At 46.8% G+C, this 18,049-nt stretch overlaps 1 protein-coding gene across 2 annotated transcripts; it reads left to right on the forward strand.

Moving 5' to 3' along the window:
* The first annotated feature begins 448 nt into the window (after positions 1–448).
* On the forward strand, positions 449–17,294 carry LOC125329849 (influenza virus NS1A binding protein). Of its 2 annotated transcripts, none has more exons than XM_048312249.1 (15): positions 449–730; positions 6,261–6,491; positions 7,699–7,825; positions 8,137–8,306; positions 8,392–8,467; positions 9,197–9,370; positions 9,743–9,868; positions 11,260–11,367; positions 13,523–13,649; positions 14,182–14,406; positions 14,485–14,606; positions 14,784–14,910; positions 14,993–15,124; positions 15,275–15,448; positions 15,881–17,294. In XM_048312249.1, exons 3-15 carry the CDS (start codon positions 7,715–7,717, stop codon positions 16,132–16,134), a joined length of 1,926 nt encoding a protein of 641 aa, XP_048168206.1. In that variant the 5' UTR covers positions 449–730; positions 6,261–6,491; positions 7,699–7,714; the 3' UTR covers positions 16,135–17,294. The 2 variants fall into 2 exon arrangements, with proteins under 2 accessions (XP_048168206.1, XP_048168207.1); XM_048312250.1 differs by lacking the exon at positions 449–730 and adding an exon at positions 5,487–5,843.
* Positions 17,295–18,049: the final 755 nt, after the last annotated feature.

Here is an 18,049-nt window from a genome sequence, read left to right on the forward strand (position 1 = left end):
CGAAGGGTGAAACGACTGAGGGAGTGTTACGGCAGAGGAGGAGTAGTAACCGAAGTAGAGCTGTAGCTGCGGAGCTGACATGGCTGAAGGAGAGTCACGACTGAGGCAGTGTCACGGCAGCGCGGGTCTCATGGCTGAGGGGGTGTCGTGGCTGAGAACAGGCAGCGCCAGGTTTGAAAAATAAAGGTTACTGAACCAGTTGTCCTCGTGGCTGAGCACTGCAAGCAACGCTGCAGGCGGCAGCCAATACCGGCAGAAAGGAGCACGGCGGTTCCGCCCCAACCACCTCCTCCGCCTCACCCTCCACGGGGCACGGCGCCTCTTCCCGCCGGCCCTCAGCCGGGGGAGGGGGAGGCCGCGGCTAGAGCGCCCTCGGGCGCGGAGGGCGGGGGGCCGGATCGTTTCGTAGCCGAGCGGAGCCGCCCCAGCACCGCCTCCTCCCCTCCCCGCTCTCCTCCCGCCCCGCGGAGGCGGAGGGTCCGGGGCGCAGTGCCGTGCGTGTGCCCGTAGCTCTCGTGGCCGCGCTTCTTCGCTCCGCTCTCCTTCCGCCGCCTTCCCTCGGCAGCGCCGCGCCGTCCGCTCTCTTCGCTCCCTCCGCTCTCTCCTCTCCTCTCCCTCCGTTCCTCCGCTGCCCCTTCCCGGCCGGCCTGGGCTGCGCCTGCGAGTCTTCTTCCCCCGCAGTCCGGAGGCCCCCAGTATGTTCAGCGCCGTCCGCGCTCAGAGGCACCAGGTACGATGGGCGGGGGCTGGCCAGGGACCGTGCTGGCCGCGCTTTGTTCGGCGCTGGGGAGCGGGTGGAGGCGGCGGCCCGGGCGACCGCCTCGCACTCGGGGAACCGGTGCCCCTGCGGACCCGCCGCGCTTTGTTGCTTGTTCGGGGCCCGTTTTCTTGGGCCTCGGAATTGTCCGCATGGCCTGAAGGGCGTGAGGCCGCTCCCTCCGTGCCGGGGGAACGGGCGGGCCCCGGCGGCCGCGGGGTGCGGTGTTGCCCCCGGCCGGGAACTCCCGGGTTCCCCGTGCGTTCGGGTGCGGTGCCAGGGTCAGGCGCTGCCTCTCCAAGCGCCACGCTGCAGCCGCGGAGTGGCACCTTCCTAAACCCTTAGCGTGGGGGGATGGGGGGGTAAGAGAATCGCGGGAATCCTGGACTTTGAAGGAAGTAGCCGCTCCGGGATGAGCAACGTGTGCTGACAGCTGGTTGCCAATGTCATGACGCTCCTTGTCATCTATACCAGTTCTAGGGAGTGAGGGATAATGAAGCAAAAACAGTGGCTGTCAGACCACATTAGTGCTTCTGGGAAAAGCTGGTGAGGGTGAATGACCAGAGCGGTTTGGTTTTGGTTTTTGGGGGTGGCTGGGGAGTGTACAGTATTTTCTGCCTGCATGCACCAGTTCCCAGAGCTTTTTAGATTTTTTAGAGGCACTTCAAGGTAGAAAATGCATTTGCATTGGCACTTTTGCTTTTCCTTTACCCAGCATTCCCACAGACAATAAAACCTGAATTGGTTATAATTTCATACAGGGTAGAAAAATGCTGACAGTGAGAGGCGAAGCGTCCGAGTTATTTCCTGAGGAGATGAGTGGTGATAGACTAATGGAAATACAGTCTCATGTCTCTCCTTATTTGTGTGCTTTGTGAAGGGAGGACTTTTTTTGTTGTTTGCAGTGATGAGTGTGTAGACACCACATTTATTCTCTTCTGTCAGCAAGCTTAAATAAAAGAAAGCGAGCAGGATGTGGTGCTTTGATGGTGAGATTGGTGTAATTTTAGAAAGCGGATTTTGTAGCCACAAGCCTGACTCCTGGAGCACAGGATACGACAGTCAGGGAATACTTTCCAGTTAGGAAGCTGTGTGTTAGCTGCTGTAATTAGGTCTAATTTTGTCTTCCTCAGCTTGAGTTCTTAAGGAGTAGGAGATGGTAAGAAAGGCAAAAACTGCCCAGAATGGGGGTGGAACACAAGGAGGACATACAAACAAAAATCACTGATTTGGTTGTGTGACATGTTTGGAGAACTGTGGGAAGTGTGCATTAGTAGAAAAAATAAACCCAGGGGGTGGGGAAAGGGGAGGAAAGAACTCAGATTTTAGTAGAGTGCATGTGAGGCAGAAGGTTGAAAAGGAGATGTAGATAAAGACTGTGACAACAACAGCAAAAGTACAACGTGGGAAAGGAGAGGAAAGGCAGAACCAGTGTGAAAAGGGAACTAATGACCAGAGCTAGGGCTCCGAAGTCTGGGAGGCCAGTCGTGGAAACCAGTGCTGAATGGGCAGCCAGGGTGTTACAGCTGAGGGTTGTCGCTGGAACAGCAAGCATGAAGCATGAAGCCTGCTGCTTATAAATTTTTAAAGTCTGCATGCATAAATGTGTTTGGAAGCACTCTTTATAGAGGACAGTCCAAGCATTACATCTTCCAGGGCTGCATGTAAGAGATTTTGAAAAATGTCCACAGTACTCTGTCCTTCCCCTTTCAGTTCCTAACCAGTGATAGCAAATATTCCCTCTTCTCTCCCTCTCTCCTCATTGTTGGCATGGGAGCACGACTGAGGTTGATGTGCAGGTGAAATAGAACAGTTTTGTCTACAAGTCATAGTTATCAGTGAGACTAAATCTTTAGTGGAAAGCAACTGAAAAGTGAATAAGCAAAGCAAAATTGTTGTAAATTCCGAGTCTTACTTCAGATTACTGGTATAAAGAGATTGAGCCTATTTAGTGGTGTAAAGTATGTTGGTAAGTGTCTTGGTCTGTGGTGTTTTGCCCAAATGCAGGCTCAGACATGAAAAGATGGTGCGTTTTTACCATAAATAAATGCTAATGTATGAAAAAAATATTTTGAGGATGTTTGGTTTTATCTTCTGATATAGGTAATGGACTGTGAGCAGTTGTAGGTATGACCTACATTTCTTCTGAGCTGGGCTGTCACAAGCCAGAATGCACCGACTGGGTGTTAAGTTCCATTTTTGTTTCACAAGTGTCAATCAAGTGTCTGTCATTATATCAGCAAGTATTGACTTTAGGTCAAAAGATTAACAAGTATCTCTCCCAAAGTAGTGCTTTACCTGTGAATTGAAGAAGTAATACCTTAATTTGACTAAAATGTTTGTGCAGAATTGGCACAGAGCAAATACTGCACATGGAAAATGGGCTGTATTAAAGATGAGAGGTAAAATAGATGGTCCCTGTGTTGTTAGGTCATGGGCAAGGTGACTTCTGCCTCTGGGGCTTGTTGTCTCGGTGGTCACCTGAGAGCACAGCTCCTGCAAGAAACTCTGCGGGAGAGAGGCCTAGGGCAGCACTGAGGATCGCTGTGTCTGAGTATCATTGCTGTTTAGGTGAGTCTTCTTGAATGTACCTTTAAATGGGCATACAGTGAAATAGAGGAGTTTAAAAGGAGGGAATCTCCCTTCTGGAAGTTCAGATGTGCAGCCAGTTTATCTCTGAGTGCATTATGAGCTGTGACTTGCTCATGGTCCAGTGGTACACATACATGGCAAAGGAAAATCTCAGTCTGTGCACAACATGAGGTGGTCAGGAAACACAGTTACTACAACAAGGTTGTGTTTAAAATTGAGCAGCTGGGCAGACATTTGAGTCCTGGCATTGCTGTGCTTGGGAACAGTCGGGGTGCTGGAACATGCCAAGGGGATGTTCCATGGCTTCAGGCCTGCCTGAGCCCAGCGTGATTGGCCCTTGATCCAAGGGGGTCTCCAGCCTCAACACCAGTACCAGTCCTTACTGTTCAAACTACAACAAAAATCCAGAGCTTATGGATTACTCTTATATTTTTTGCATCATTTTAAAAGTAAGTGCGAGGAATAGCTGCTCTCAAGTAGGAGTTTTCTCCAATGGAATGTGTTGGTCCCATCTGGGATGATAATTCTGTAGTTTTAATGTGTTTAGAGAAGTGCATTTGGATGGAGCTTGAACAGTCATCGTGTCAGAAGCACCAGGCTTTACCTGGCTGACAGTCATCTGGGAACATCTCACTTGGCTTAAAAAAATTCAAAATCCTGGATAATTATAAAAAATGCTGCAGAATTCTTGATGTGCTGAGCTAAAAGGGAGTATAGGCAAGGGAGGGAAGGTAACAGCAAAGTGATTTCGAGTTTTAAAAATAATTTAAGGGAACGAGTTTGTTTGCAGTACCTGTTTATAACCTTTAATGCAGAATAGGCAGCGTTCTTGACTTTGCAGTGAATTTTGGCTGATAGTTCGGGTTCTGTTCTAGCAGAAGTACTCCAAACCAAAATATGGAAAGTTGTGAATCTGCTTGTGCAGATTTAATGCTGTTTTGAGTAATAATATTAGCCATGACACGCACAACAGCATTGAAACTCTGTGGCAGCAATTAAGATGTTCAAGTTCCTAGATATTCAGATTGGACAATACCATTAGGGGCATAAATGCATCTGCGTGGGATTGGTGTCTTGCACAAAGGAGGACTTTAAAAGAAAAATCTCCTGTTTCAATCCAGAATTATTTTGGATGACCTTCTTGGGTCTTCAAGGTCCCAAGCAAGTACATGTGGCAGAGTTAGAACACTGGAAATAAAACGGATGTGTTACAGCAGAATGTGACAAAACATGCCCAGAGATGTAAACAGAGCGAGGCTGATTGTGGGATTTAGTTGGAATTGTTTGACTAGCTGTCCTGTGACTCGGAATGTTTTGTTGCGTTGAGTCTTTGGGGAAGGTGTGGACATCAGGCTGTTGGGTTCTGTTTGAGAAGTTTGCTTTCTTTAAAAGTTGCAGTGATTATGCCAATTGTACCAACGGGGGAAGCGATGACTGCCAAATGCCTAATTAAACAATATTTGTTAAGTAAAGCTTGGTGTCAGCTTCATAACTTGCCTGTAGGATTACAAAAATAATATACCTTTATTGCGTTAGATTTCTTTTCCCAGCAAAGCTCACTGGCATCGCAGTGTGTTTCAGGAAGTTGTGTCCCGGGTTGCTGCTCCTGCAGTGCCCCAGCGTTCCGGAGTGCTCTGTTCCCGGTGGGCGCTGCTGTGCTCGGGAGCAGGTGTTCCCTTCTCCCGGCTGTGTGGCTGTGCCTGCTCCAGCAGCCAAGCTCAGCGAGTGTTGGCTCTGCCTGCGCAGTTCTCTGCCGGCTGGAATATTCTGTGTGCCCAGCTGTGGGGATGGGGGCAGTGTCCTGTGGAGCTGGTCCGTGGTGGGATAATGCCCCCTGCCGCTGCTGGGAATCAGCCTCCTGCTGGAGCTGCCAGGCTGCCTGGGCACCAGGCAGGTACTGCTCCTGCCACAGTCACCCCCGGGCTGAGCCCTGGCCATGCACCAGGGTCACAAGGTTCTCTTCTCTGCAATGGAGGGCACTTTCAGTTTTTGACAAGGAGAAATGAGCTGCACCTATTTTTAGGAAACCCAGTTCCCAATGTGGCATTTATTCTGTAGGTACAAATATAGTGTTGGAACTGAAGTGATTGATGTTTTCCTGAGGTGGTACCAGGGTCATGGAAAGTTCCAGAATGAGTGTTGCCTGTTCCCTCCCTATTGCTGCTGCTCCTCCTCCTCTTCTTCCCTCCCCAAAAAATCCCTGCATAAAGAGCCCACCAGCATGTGGATTCCCAGCAAAGCCACCCTGATCTGCACTGCTGGTGCAGAGCTCAACCAGAACCCAACAGATTCTGTTCCCAGCGTGGCAGAGAGACTTTTTACCAAGGAAGGCTGTCATACAGATAGTGATTCCTGACTTTGTAAATCTTTCTGGAAGTAGCGGAGACTGGAGACATGCCCAGTCATTTCAGACATGTCCTTAATCCATCTTCAGACAATTTTAGGCGTTCGGTAGAAGAAGGCTATAAGTAGATGAGCACAAGAAGAGCCAAAGGTAGGAGGCTTGTGGATTGTGTGCTTTTAGAAAATGGAGTCATTTTTGTTGGCGTTACGTGTGAGTTACCTACTTGTGCAGGCAGTAATGATAATAGGACGTGCTGAAGGGCAGAGTAGGTAAGGGATTGGCTAAAAATGGGATTCAGCTCTTCCAGCTTTTTCTGTAAGTACTAGTTTAGCCCTTTTCTTGTCTCCGGGGGTATAATGGTGATGTGGTTGATTTCTTATTAGGCATGAGGACATATTGGTGTCAATATGGAATTTTTCAGGCTGTTTGCTTTTTGTGGAAAAAAACCCACCTTTATTGTGAAGAAAAACTTGTTTATTTGGGTCAGGAACATACATCAAGTTTTATATGAAATACGTGGCGGCACTTAACTCTTTTCCTTACTTGATACCTTCTCCTTTATTGCAGGTTATGATGCATGATTATCACAGAAGAAATTCATGTCTATAGCTCATAAGGACTTTATTACATCATCTTCAAGCCTGATAGTTTTGGAATCCATATTGCAGCTGCAAACACACGTCTGCTTTTGCATTTCCACAAACATCTTCCTTGTCAGGACATCCCGAAACTCAAGTGCTCTGTTCTAACACAGTGATACCATTGGGCTATTTTAAATTTACAGTCATATATTTGCTGGTAAGTTGTACCATTAATTGTGTATACAGTAGTCAGTACTTCTGCTGAAATTATGCAAATTTAAAATCTTGGTGTCCTTTCTTTAATAAAACATGACAAATGGATATTTGTAAGAAAGATTATTGTTGCCAGTTTAGGGTTGAATACTCACAGTAGTAAGTGAATTTAAAATAGGTAGATTAACACTAGAAGTATTTTATGGGAGCCTTGCTATTTTCATTACTGATTTTTGCAATCCACTTTTTCTGGTTTGGAGTTTTCTTATTTAGTGTGATCTTCAGAATTTTCTTAAACTTGAGATGGAAATACAAATTGTTGTTGGTAACATTAATAGAATTCCACATATGCTTTCCTCTAAGATCTTCAAGGTAACTGTACTTCTGTGTATGTTAGCAGCTCAAACTTACAAATCTGATTTTTTTTTTTTAATAATTACTATTTCAAATTCATTAGGTCACCTCAGGGTAATAGTTTAGTATTCTTAATTAGCTTCCTATTTGGAAAGTGGTTAACTAAAAAAGAATCAATTAAAGGAGCTATAAAATAGCTTCCAGATAAAAAAGTTAAGTTTCCTGATGTTATTTTTCCGGTCTTGGACTGGTTTCCCTGAGGTGGTATGTTTGTATATGGCCGAGGTCTTCCGAGGAAGATGTTCTAGCTTTGAAATGGCTTAAAATACATTATTGTTTTCCAGAATTTATTAAATTCTGTCTGTTTTGTTGGTCATAATGTTCTTTCATGGCTCCCAGCTGCTCTAGAGTACTGAGTCATTACTCATAAAATTAAACAGAAAATGTTTCTCTATCTATTCTACTTCACTAGCTACTTTAAATTCTCAGTTCTTATTTTTCAGTGTAGCTGGGTTTTGCATCTGCAAAAAATGCAGCTGGACCAGGGTGATAGGGAGCAGAAAGTGGTGATGAATAATGATAGCTGGGGATGGATCTACCAAAAAAGATCTTTAGAGAGGGGAATCCATGTAATCCAGTGGCTCCCAGCTTGCTCCCACAGAGCTGGCACAGGTTCTGCCTGTGGTTTGAACCCAGTACCTGCTGAAGTGATGTGGATGCATTAAAAGTTGTAGCCTCAATCCCTGAAAATCACTAATCCATTAATTCCCCTGCATGTTTGTTTGCAAACAGTGTGTTTGCTTCTGTACTGAAGCAAGATGCTGTGTGTGTAACCTTTACCCATTGTGTGTGTGCAGCCTGACCAACACCAAGATGATTCCCAACGGATATTTGATGTTTGAGGATGAGAACTTCATCGAGTCGTCTGTTGCCAAACTCAACGCCTTACGGAAGAGCGGTCAGTTCTGCGACGTCCGCCTCCAGGTAGCTGTGCCCTGCCCCAGTGGGGTGCCTGGGGGGGTGTGGGGGTTGCACCACATGAAGCTGTTGCTTCAGTGACTGGGAGATGTGAGATTTTAGAAGCCCGTTTTTCTGAAAAATGCATACTAAAAACCACCAAAATGGGGTGCACTTTGAGAGAAGTGATGCTTACTTTTAGCTGGAGACTGTTGATTGGAAAGATGGGTTTGAACTATGGCACTCACTTGAGTAGGCCTTCATACTGTGAAAATACAAAGGTAGTTACAAAAAATCCTCACCAGCACATGGGCTTCTTGTTTGTGTTTGACATAAAGGTGTGTGGACACGAGATGCTGGCGCACCGAGCTGTGCTGGCGTGCTGCAGTCCCTACCTGTTTGAAATCTTCAACGCTGACAGTGACTGTCATGGGGTTTCCCATGTGAAATTCGATGATCTCAACCCAGAAGCTGTTGAAGTTCTGTTGAATTATGCCTATACTGCTCAGTAAGTAGTTCTCAGAGTAACTAGAGAGAGGGTAGACTTCTATTTGAAAAATCAGAATAATAGAGGCAAATTCTATCTTTAATAGGTTAAAAGCTGATAAAGAACTGGTGAAAGATGTATACTCTGCAGCAAAGAAGTTGAAGATGGAGAGGGTTAAGCAGGTATGGTTCTCAGCTCTTCTGGAAGTCCATTCTGCCTTCTCAGGCTGACAGCATTGCACCTTTTGGTGTTAGTGAGCCAAAACCTGATGATTCTGTGGAAGAAGAGTTCAGCACAAAGCTCCTGTAGATGTTCCTTAGCATGGTATTGATTTGGCGCCAGCTGGATGTGTTGTTTCAACTTGAGCTGTCTTGGTGCCAGAGTGTTCTCTGAAGTTACATTTTGTATTTGTGCACCTGTGTAAAAAAACCAGCTTTGAATCTTGGCTCGTTCCTTACCTTCAGGTCTGTGGCAGCAGTGCTGTGCGTGGTTGTGTTGGGAGCATGAACAAACCTGTAAATCTGTCAGAAAAAGAATAATCCACACACTCCTGAACATAAATTTGGTAGTGCTTGACTTTGGAAATACCCTTGGCTGCAGATAGGGGTACTCTTTACAAGGGATTTGGGATTATTAGCTCACCTGAGAAACAGTTTTGGATAGGTGTTCAGTAGAAAAGCGTGGGGTCAATGTAGATGTCCGTAGCTTCCAAATGTGTCTGACTTTTTCATTTAAGATGTGCATATTCCTGTGGAAGGCAACATTCCCTCTACAGCACTGGCATGGGGAAGACAGCAGACAGTCACTGTGCTGCAGTTAGAAAACAGCTGCTGCTGTATGTTGGGGTAGATAATTTAAATGTATAAAAACTTCTCTGCTTGTACACTAAGCCGCAGCTCTTTCCTTGCCAGGTTTGTGGTGACTATTTGCTCTCCAAGATGGACATGCAGAGCTGCATCTCATACCGGAACTTTGCCAGCTGCATGGGAGACTCTCGGTTGTTGAACAAGATCGATGGCTACATTCAGGAACACCTTGTAGAGATTTCAGAACAGGAGGAATTTCTCAAGCTCCCACGGTTAAAGGTTAGCTTAAATTTGTAGAATTCCTTCTGGTACAGGATTTCCAAAACGCAACCTGAGAAGCAACTAGGATTTCCTTTCCCTTTTGGGGGAAGGAAAGCTTGGTCTACTGACTGCTGCCAACAGCGTGACAGTTCTGGATCTGTGTCCTGTTCTTACTGCTGTGAACCTTAACTGTAGAGAACACGTGCTGTCATCCTTTCCAGGTGTAAAAGGTGATTGTGTTTAAATGTGCTTCCTAGTTCCATAGGCTGAAAGCATCTTGTGGTGTTTTCTGGCTCTGTGGTAAAGTGAGAGTTGTGCTCACTGTGTAAAGTACAGCATGCTAAAGGGTAATTCCTAGAGAGTAAATCATCTTTTCTCTTCTCCCTCAAGCTTGAAATAATGCTGGAAGACAATGTTGGCCTACCCAGCAATGGCAAATTGTACACAAAGGTAATCAACTGGGTACAGCGCAGCATCTGGGAGAATGGAGGCAGCCTGGAAGATCTAATGGAAGAGGTTAGTCTTTAAGAAAATGGGATTATGGGATTAAACATTAAAAAAAACCCAAAAAAAAACAAGGAAAAAACCAATATGAAGGATGATCCCGTTTTACTTTTTTTTTTTTTTTTTTTTTTTTTTTCACTTTTTTAACTATGACCCTAAAGAATTTAAATTTTGCTGTAGGTACCCCTAAGCTGAGAAACTGGGGGGGTGTTCAGGTGAGCTGAATGCACTGTTCAGTCTGGTCTTCACTTTCCTTTTTGCTCCCTGTTGCTGTATAGTAGCCTCAGAGTGGCCTGTATCTGCTTTAGTTTGGGGAGGTGGTACTGAGACTTGCCATAGATTGGTGATGTTTTCCTTTGCAGGTTTTGCTTGTAAATGCACAGTAGGTAAAAGCTTCTAATGGTTGTTCCTCCCCGTTGGTTTATCTCCCCATAGGTTTATTAACAAAACTAGGATACCAAGGCTGAAGAACCAAGAAGAGCCTCAAGTGTATTGACACGTACAGAAGCAGCAGTCCTGCCCCAGTGCTCCTAAGAAAATCCGCTGTGGGCAGAGAACGATCATGATGATTTAATGGTGTTTACTTACTCCTTTACAGGATGCATTATTATGAAACTTGTGTGTTGTTAAATGGCTTATTCATGAATACTAATGGTAGATGTCGCCTGGGCAGTGTTTAATGGCAAAATTAGCGGGGAGACAAAATTCTCAATTGGCTCCAGCAAATGGACTTTACCAAATCTCATGAAACATCGGAATTTTCCAAGTCTGTTATTACAAGCACGAAAGATCCCCAGAAACACTTGTCTAGGCAAAAGTATATGTTGATGCTGTCATATAATCTGAAGTGTGTATTTCCTCTTGGAGAAACTCATTTAAAAGCTTGATCATGTTGAAATTAAGATGCATTTCATTGAAACAGCTGCATCTGATTTCAGTGGTGGACAACAGTTTCTTCCAGAACTTAAATCTGTGTTGTCTTCACTCATTCCCATACCTTTCTTTTAGAGCCCACTGTTGGCTTCTCTTGGCCTTTTTTGATGGAGATAAATATGTGTATTTTTCAGAGCAGAAAACTTGTGTGCAGGGATAAGGAAAATGCTTGCATGAGACTGTGAATTTGTGTAACTTTGCAAATTAATGTGCCTTTTGCTTGTCTAATGTTTCTGTGCTGGGAAAACAGTAGAAGCCCATGGAAAATGAAGATTTCTCTCAAGCTGAGAAAGGAAGGAACCTTTACCCCCTGTTTGAAGATTGCCACCATGACATCTGCTTCCTTTTAGTTTTGCCACTGTGCAAGCTTGAGATGAGCTGACGAGCAGTGTGGTGTCTGGGGTAATGTGCCTGTAGCTGAGGAGCACGGAGACAGCAGCCACATGGGTGTTCTGTTGTTGTTTTTGCAGGTGCAAACGCTGTACTACTCAGCTGATCACAAGCTGCTTGATGGAAATCTGCTAGATGGACAGGCTGAGGTGTATGGCAGTGATGATGACCACATTCAGTTTGTGCAGGTACAAATTGCAGACAGTCTCAGGTAACCCCAGGTAGACTGGAGCAGTTTACAGCACACCTGAAGTCCTGTGTCCTGCTGGCAGAGAAGGCAGCAGGTGCTGTAGTGGAGAAGTGCACCATGAGAAGGTGTCTGGCAGGAAGCTGCTGCAGGCCATGATGTGCTCTCAGCTTCTGTCTCTTTGGCAGGCTGGGCTGACTCTTGGCCCTTGCAAAACAGAGTGCTCTGACTTCAAAATCAATCCTGGCTGTTAGAAGAAAGAAGAGGCAGACAAGCACTCAGCGGTAGGAAGTCAGCTGAGACCTTGTAGAGTTCCCAGAGACTGTAGAGAAACACAGACTGCTTGGCTTGCAGTGGGGAATGTATCTGTTAAATTTGGCCCAGAAAAAGATTCCAGATCCAAGTTCTAATCCTTGAGCTGCCAGCGTCCGCTTCTTTTGTTCAGCTGCACTGGTGGTGTAGCTGCCAGATATCTCTGATGCTTTGACAGTGCAAATCACTGCTGTGCTTTTTGAGAGGTCTTTCTAAATGGCTTTTATTTTTATTTCTAACCAGGTGTAATCGTTGAACTCCAGAAAAACCACATGGCTCAGTACAACGCAGGCTAAGATAGAAACAAAAAAGGACTAGCAGTTGTAAATTATCAGTTGCTTTATACAAATGAACTTGGTTTAAATTTATGATTTTGAAGCAAATACATTGTAATATTTTATAAAAGTGAAACAGGTTCACACAAAAAGTTTCCTTCTTGAAATTTTTAGCTATTGTGTACGTAAAACACTGTCCATTCCAGAATGTGGATTTTAGAAATGAAATGAGAGGAAAAGGAAAAGCCAGCTAATTTTCCAGTTTCTTAATTGTTTTTAGGAAGCCTTCACAGAGTTCTCCACTTCTGCATACCACTTGTAATGCTTACTAGCAGAGAGGTGAATGTTCAGAAAGTTCATTTTCAGAAATAAGACCAGGACTTCTCAACAGTTTTCTACAAATCCTTTCTGATAAGAAAAATCACCAACTTCAGACATCCTAAACAATTGAGAGATTGTTTATTGATACTGATTTTTGTATCGATTATTATTAGTATGAATTACTATTTTTTATTATTATTATTATATATTATTAGTATCAATTGATTATTGATACTAAGAAAACCCTGGATGCCAGTTCTGGAAAAAGTGTAACTTCTACATTTTTAAATTATAAAACTTTGTATTTTCTGTTGCTGTCAAGGCAATTTTAAGATAAGAGCATAAGTGGTTAATTGGATGAAGGTTCAGAAATAACAAAAATGTTCTCCACAAGTGCACTGGTTGGCACGGTGAGCTGAGCTTAGCAATCCAGCTCCTCAGTGTGAGGTTATCTGAGTTAGGTGATGTGTTTCAGAAGTCTTGTGACAGTTTCCATGGAGATCAGGCTCCAGGGAACTGTGCAAGCATCGCAAACTTGGGACTGTGGTCATAAACTCTGCTGCTTGAACAGAATAGACAGCGTGGTAGCTTCCTGTGCTTCAGGAAGAGCCTCAACAACCCAGCCAACTGTGCTGAAACTGGAAATTTTGCGGTTTTTCTTAATTGAGCAAAATCATGTAAGCTACAGTATAAATTTAATTGGAGATGAAATGAAAGCAGAAATCTGTTAGTGGAAAGTATCAAGGGAGTAAAATCCAAGAAACAGCTTATCTGAGCACAGAGGGGAACTGAGGCGAAATTAATTTGTCTTCAGGGAATGAAGAGAATAGTTAATTCACTTCCAAATAGCATTATATAATTAACTCAAGTTCCAGAAGCAGAGCTTGGGAGTGAGGCTCCTAGGTGGTAGCTCAGTTCTCTGCAGCTGCATGTAGCTCTTTCATTACATTTGTAAATCCTGCTAGGAATGCACGCTCACTTCCAGGGATTTGCAGTCCAGCACCAGCAGTAGAAAGCTGCAGTCGCAGGATGAAGTGAGTCCCAGGAGAAAAGTGTAGGGTGGTTTTTGGCCACTGTTGCTGGGCAGGCAAGATGTTCTGCTGAAAATATAGGTGTGCTATAAATGCTGCTCTGCGGAGGTGGTAGACAAGTCTGCTCTGGAGTGGCTACGTAGTTTCTCAGAGAAGCACAGGTAGAAGAAGCTGTAGTCTCTGGCTAGGTTTCTGTAGCTGCCTTTTGATTTTGCAGAAGAGGCCACCACGTGAGAATGATCACAAGCAGATCAGTAGCAGCTCCTCTGGAAGTCTTTCTCCAAATGCTACTGTTCAGAGTCCTAAACACGAGTGGAAAATCATTGCTTCAGAGAAGACTTCGAGTGAGTAACGGGCAGGGGTTGTCTAACAGATGTGTCTGGTCTTGGGTACCTGCCACCTCCTGCTCCCTGGGGATTTCCTTCACATCTCTGAGGAATGCTGAGGTGTCTTTTCTTACTGATGATACAAGTCAAGTAATTTGTAGGGTGCTTCTGATGTACCTGGGCCAAACTGGGATTACATACATCTCAGTTCCTTATCAACCAAATCCATGGTGTGTATCATTTTCCCAGAAAATCCTAAGGAGATAGGCAGTCCACAGTTAATTAACAGAGCTGTTTGGTCTGTGTGTGCGAGGAGACTCCCAGCAAATCTTTAAGTTGCTGTCATATGTCCTTCGAGCACTCTTTTAGTATCTAAAGCATAGTTGTTGATAACTAACACTTTTTCTAACACTTGGAACCAGTAACCTGAAAAAATGAAGTTTCCATGCTGCCAAGGGGAGTGGCACAGCCAGCAGAGCCCACTTGGCACCCAGCTCAGTCCCCCTTCACATGGTGCCCTGCTGACGGTGGCGGTGTGCTGTCCCCGCAGGTAACACGTACCTGTGCCTGGCTGTGCTGGACGGGGTGCTGTGCGTCATCTTCCTGCACGGCCGCAACAGCCCCCAGAGCTCCCCCTCGAGCACCCCGCGGCTGCTGAAGAGCCTGAGCTTTGAACTGCAGCCCAGCGACCTCATCGAGAGGCCCATGTGCCCCATGCAGTACGCGCGCTCGGGGCTGGGCACGGCCGAGCTGCACGGCAAGCTCATCGCTGCGGGTGAGCCGGGGTGGGGGCACCGGGCCGGGGGGTGGGCTGGTGTCTCTGAACGTGGGGCCAGTAACCTCTCGCTTGCAGGGGGCTACAACAGGGAGGAGTGCCTGCGCACCGTGGAGTGCTACGACCCCGAGAAGGACACCTGGACGTTCATTGCGCCCATGAGGACACCGAGGGCCCGGTTCCAGATGGCGGTGCTGATGGTGTGTGGGGTGGGGAGCAGGCCTGTGGGACACTGTCCTGCCTGGGCTGAGCTGAACAGGACACACTGAATAGGATGGCTCTAGAAGTTGTTTCTCTGTAGTTCCACGGTTACCCGAGCGCTCAGGAGCTGAGTGTGGTGTGCTGAGAGGTGACGGGTGTTGGTTTGTTCCTCTCAGGGGCAGCTGTACGTCGTGGGTGGATCAAATGGCCACTCGGATGACTTGAGCTGTGGAGAGATGTACGAGCCCGAGATTGATGACTGGATGCCTGTCCCAGAGCTGCGGACCAACCGCTGCAATGCAGGTGAGGCCTGTGCAGCACCCGGACCGCAGGGTGGAAACTCAGCCAGTTGTGACTCACGTCCCATGCTTTCCTGTATCAACAGGAGTGTGTGCCCTGAATGGAAAGCTGTACATTGTGGGTGGTTCTGATCCCTATGGCCAGAAGGGACTGAAGAACTGCGATGTGTTTGATCCTGTAACAAAGGCTTGGACGAGCTGTGCTCCCCTTAACATCCGTAAGTTTGTTGGGGAGCTGGGGAAGGAAGACGAGAAAAGGGCAATTGCAGAACTGCACCAAACCAAAATCTACACCAAAGCAAAGCCCCTTGGAGTTGCTGCTGCTGCGGGCTGTTGCTGGTGGCTGACTGTGCTGGCTTTGGTTACAGGGAGGCACCAGTCGGCCGTGTGTGAGCTGGGGGGGTACCTGTACATCATCGGCGGGGCCGAGTCGTGGAACTGCCTCAACAGTGTGGAGCGCTACAACCCCGAAAACAACACCTGGACCCTGATGGCGCCCATGAATGTGGCACGGCGCGGCGCTGGCGTGGCTGTCCGTGATGGTAGGACTGGGACTGCTTTTGCTGCTGCCGCCTCGGGGCTTTTCATCTTTGCTCTGATGCGAGTAGAATACAAAGCTGTGCTCCTTTTTGGGCAGGAATCCAGTAGGAGCCTGGCTAAACTGCCAGTTTTAATTAAAAAACAAAAACCACTTGGTTGTGGGGCATTCACCCCACCTCTTCTCAGATTTGTCACTGTGCAGCTTCTAGAGCTGCACCTGCTTGAATTTGGACTTTGCCCCTACTCTGACTCAAATTTCTGTCACCTGTCATGGGCAGGAGACCCAAAGCAGGTCACTCCTGTAATTGCAGACCTTCACCAGGCCGAGGTCTGTGACAACAGCTGGGGTCCCTTTGGGCTTTGTCCAGCCTTCTGGTGGGAACACAGGGCCAGCTGGTGCTGAGCAGTGAGCGTGGCTCCTTTTCTTCACACAGGAAAGCTCTTTGTGGCTGGAGGCTTTGATGGCACGCACGCGGTGAACTGCGTGGAGATGTACGACCCTGCCAGGAACGAGTGGAAGATGATGGGCAGCATGACCACGCCCAGGAGCAACGCTGGCATCACCACTGTGGCCAACACTATTTATGCAGTGGGGGGCTTTGATGGCAATGAGTTCTTGAACACACTCGAGGTCTACAATCCAGAGTCAAACGAGTGGAGCCCCTACACCAAAATTTACAAGTTTTAAGTGAATTAAATTCCCTTTTCAAACTAACAGGCTTAGTGATGTAATTGTGTTTCAGTAGAGGTACACCTGTGAATAGGGGTGGGGAGGGCATAGACGTTGCCAACAGCAACACAGAGCTTTTGCATATTGCATATTAATGTGCTGTATATATTTGTTTTGGAAAGAATATTGAGATGAAGGGGTTTTTTGTGTATTTTAGAACTTCAAGGTTTTGGGTTTTTGATGATAACGCAAGAGAAACTAGACTGGGCATACCACTTCAGGAGCTTCCCCCAGTGTTTGTCACTTTGCACATTGGATGACTTCCTGGAGGTGTGTTCTTGGGGCAGGAAGGGTAATGTTTGTGGGGGATAATGTTTTTTCTTTCATCAGGCCTTGGTTTCCTTCAGTAACTGGAACAATCTGTAACAAGAAGCCTTATTTAAACAGATATAATGGCTATTTTTTTTATTAAAAAAAGCTGACATGCCTCTGCTAATACCTTATCTTTTACAATTGCCTTTTTATAACAGTTTTTATATACTCAGCAGAGTATTTTGTCTGTTGAAATGCAAATGGCAGATAAATGGCTATTGAAACAAAGAGACAGCCTTGGAGTTCGTAGAGCCCGAGTGGGACAGTGGATTGCCCCTGCAGGTGAGCTGCTGCCTCTGCTGCAATGGTGTGAGTTAATGTGTGCCACCTTCCTTAGAGCTGCACAGGGTTTCTGGACATGACACACCCAAGACTCTCTAGGGTGGGGAAGGGATTCTGGCTCCAAGTACTTAGAGGAGAATGCAGAGTGCGCTTTCTGTACAGCAGTTTTGTTACTCCGGGTGAGCTGATCTTTGTACAACAACAACTTGGGGAGGGGGGTTCTCATGGGTTTTAAACTCTTGCCAGCTGGCAAAGAAAATGTGTTGTAGTACCTGTCTTAAGTTTATTTTTCTAATATTACCAGCTGGAAGTGTGATAGAACATGAATAACTTGATTTTGTATGTGCTCATAGTGCTGTTTTAGTTCACTTTCTCTATTCCTCTAGATCAAATGTTGGGGTGGGATGACTTGGTGTCTAATGTGTAGTGCTGCACATCTAACTCTGGGTGCCAAAACTAGCACTGACTGCTTGCTGCTGCTGCAAACACATTAAAGGTACCGTTTGGGAAACCCTCGCACCACAGGCGTGCCCTGACCTGGCTCTGTGTCCTTTTCTTCAAGGAGGCGGTCTCCAAAGAGGAGTCTGTGGTACTAAAAGTGGCTGTAGGCACAGGACAGGGGTAGGGGCTGGAGTGTCCCATGTCCCTTGTGCCTGCAAGGAGAGAATCAGGCTCGCTGCTGGAGGGACCAGGGCTTGGAGCACCACAACCCCTGGGGTGTGTCTGCTCAGGGGCTGTGTACAGAAACCTCTCTGCAGGGTTGGGTAGTGCCCCGCAGGGCAGGGGGTGCAAAGCTGCACCTGGAGCTACTCCTTCCCCTGGGCAGCTTTAGGGATCAGCTACACCAGTGATGGCACTAGGCCAGGTCCTGTGCAGTGGGGCAGGCAGGAGCTGGCTGCTCCAGCTTCCCACGGGAGTGGGAAAACACACCAGGCCCAGGAACTTCACTGGCCCCTGCAGGCTGTGAAGCTGGTCCAGCTAAGCAGGGAGAGCCAGGAGAGTGGGGAACAAAGCACTTCTCCTCCACAACAGCCCCTCCCAGCCAGTTGCCCGCAGAGCACAGCCAGCATGGGCTACAGCTGGGCCAGGGTTGAGACACAAGCTGTCCCCATTAGCACCTTGGAGCCAAGGTCCCCACCCCGCTTCCAGGGCTGGAGAACCCCCATGGAAACAGCCCCACACAGCAACTGTGCTTCAACAGACTCCTCCAAACCCCCTGGCCCAGGGGCCTGCGCAGGACTGTGCTGCACTTGCATTCACAGGGACTGGGCAGAGCCAC

This window comes from Corvus hawaiiensis, chromosome 9 (genome assembly GCF_020740725.1).
Source record: "Corvus hawaiiensis isolate bCorHaw1 chromosome 9, bCorHaw1.pri.cur, whole genome shotgun sequence".
Taxonomy (NCBI): domain Eukaryota; kingdom Metazoa; phylum Chordata; class Aves; order Passeriformes; family Corvidae; genus Corvus; species Corvus hawaiiensis.

Excerpts from the sequence above, each read along its gene's own strand:
- LOC125329849 (XM_048312249.1), top strand. The coding sequence starts at position 7,715 with ATGATTCCCAACGGATATTTGATGTTTGAGGATGAGAACTTCATCGAG. Across the intron at positions 13,650-14,181 it reads TGCTTCAGAGAAGACTTCGA|GTAACACGTACCTGTGCCTG; the intron begins GTGAGTAACGGG and ends CTGTCCCCGCAG. Across the intron at positions 14,911-14,992 it reads GACCAACCGCTGCAATGCAG|GAGTGTGTGCCCTGAATGGA; the intron begins GTGAGGCCTGTG and ends CTGTATCAACAG.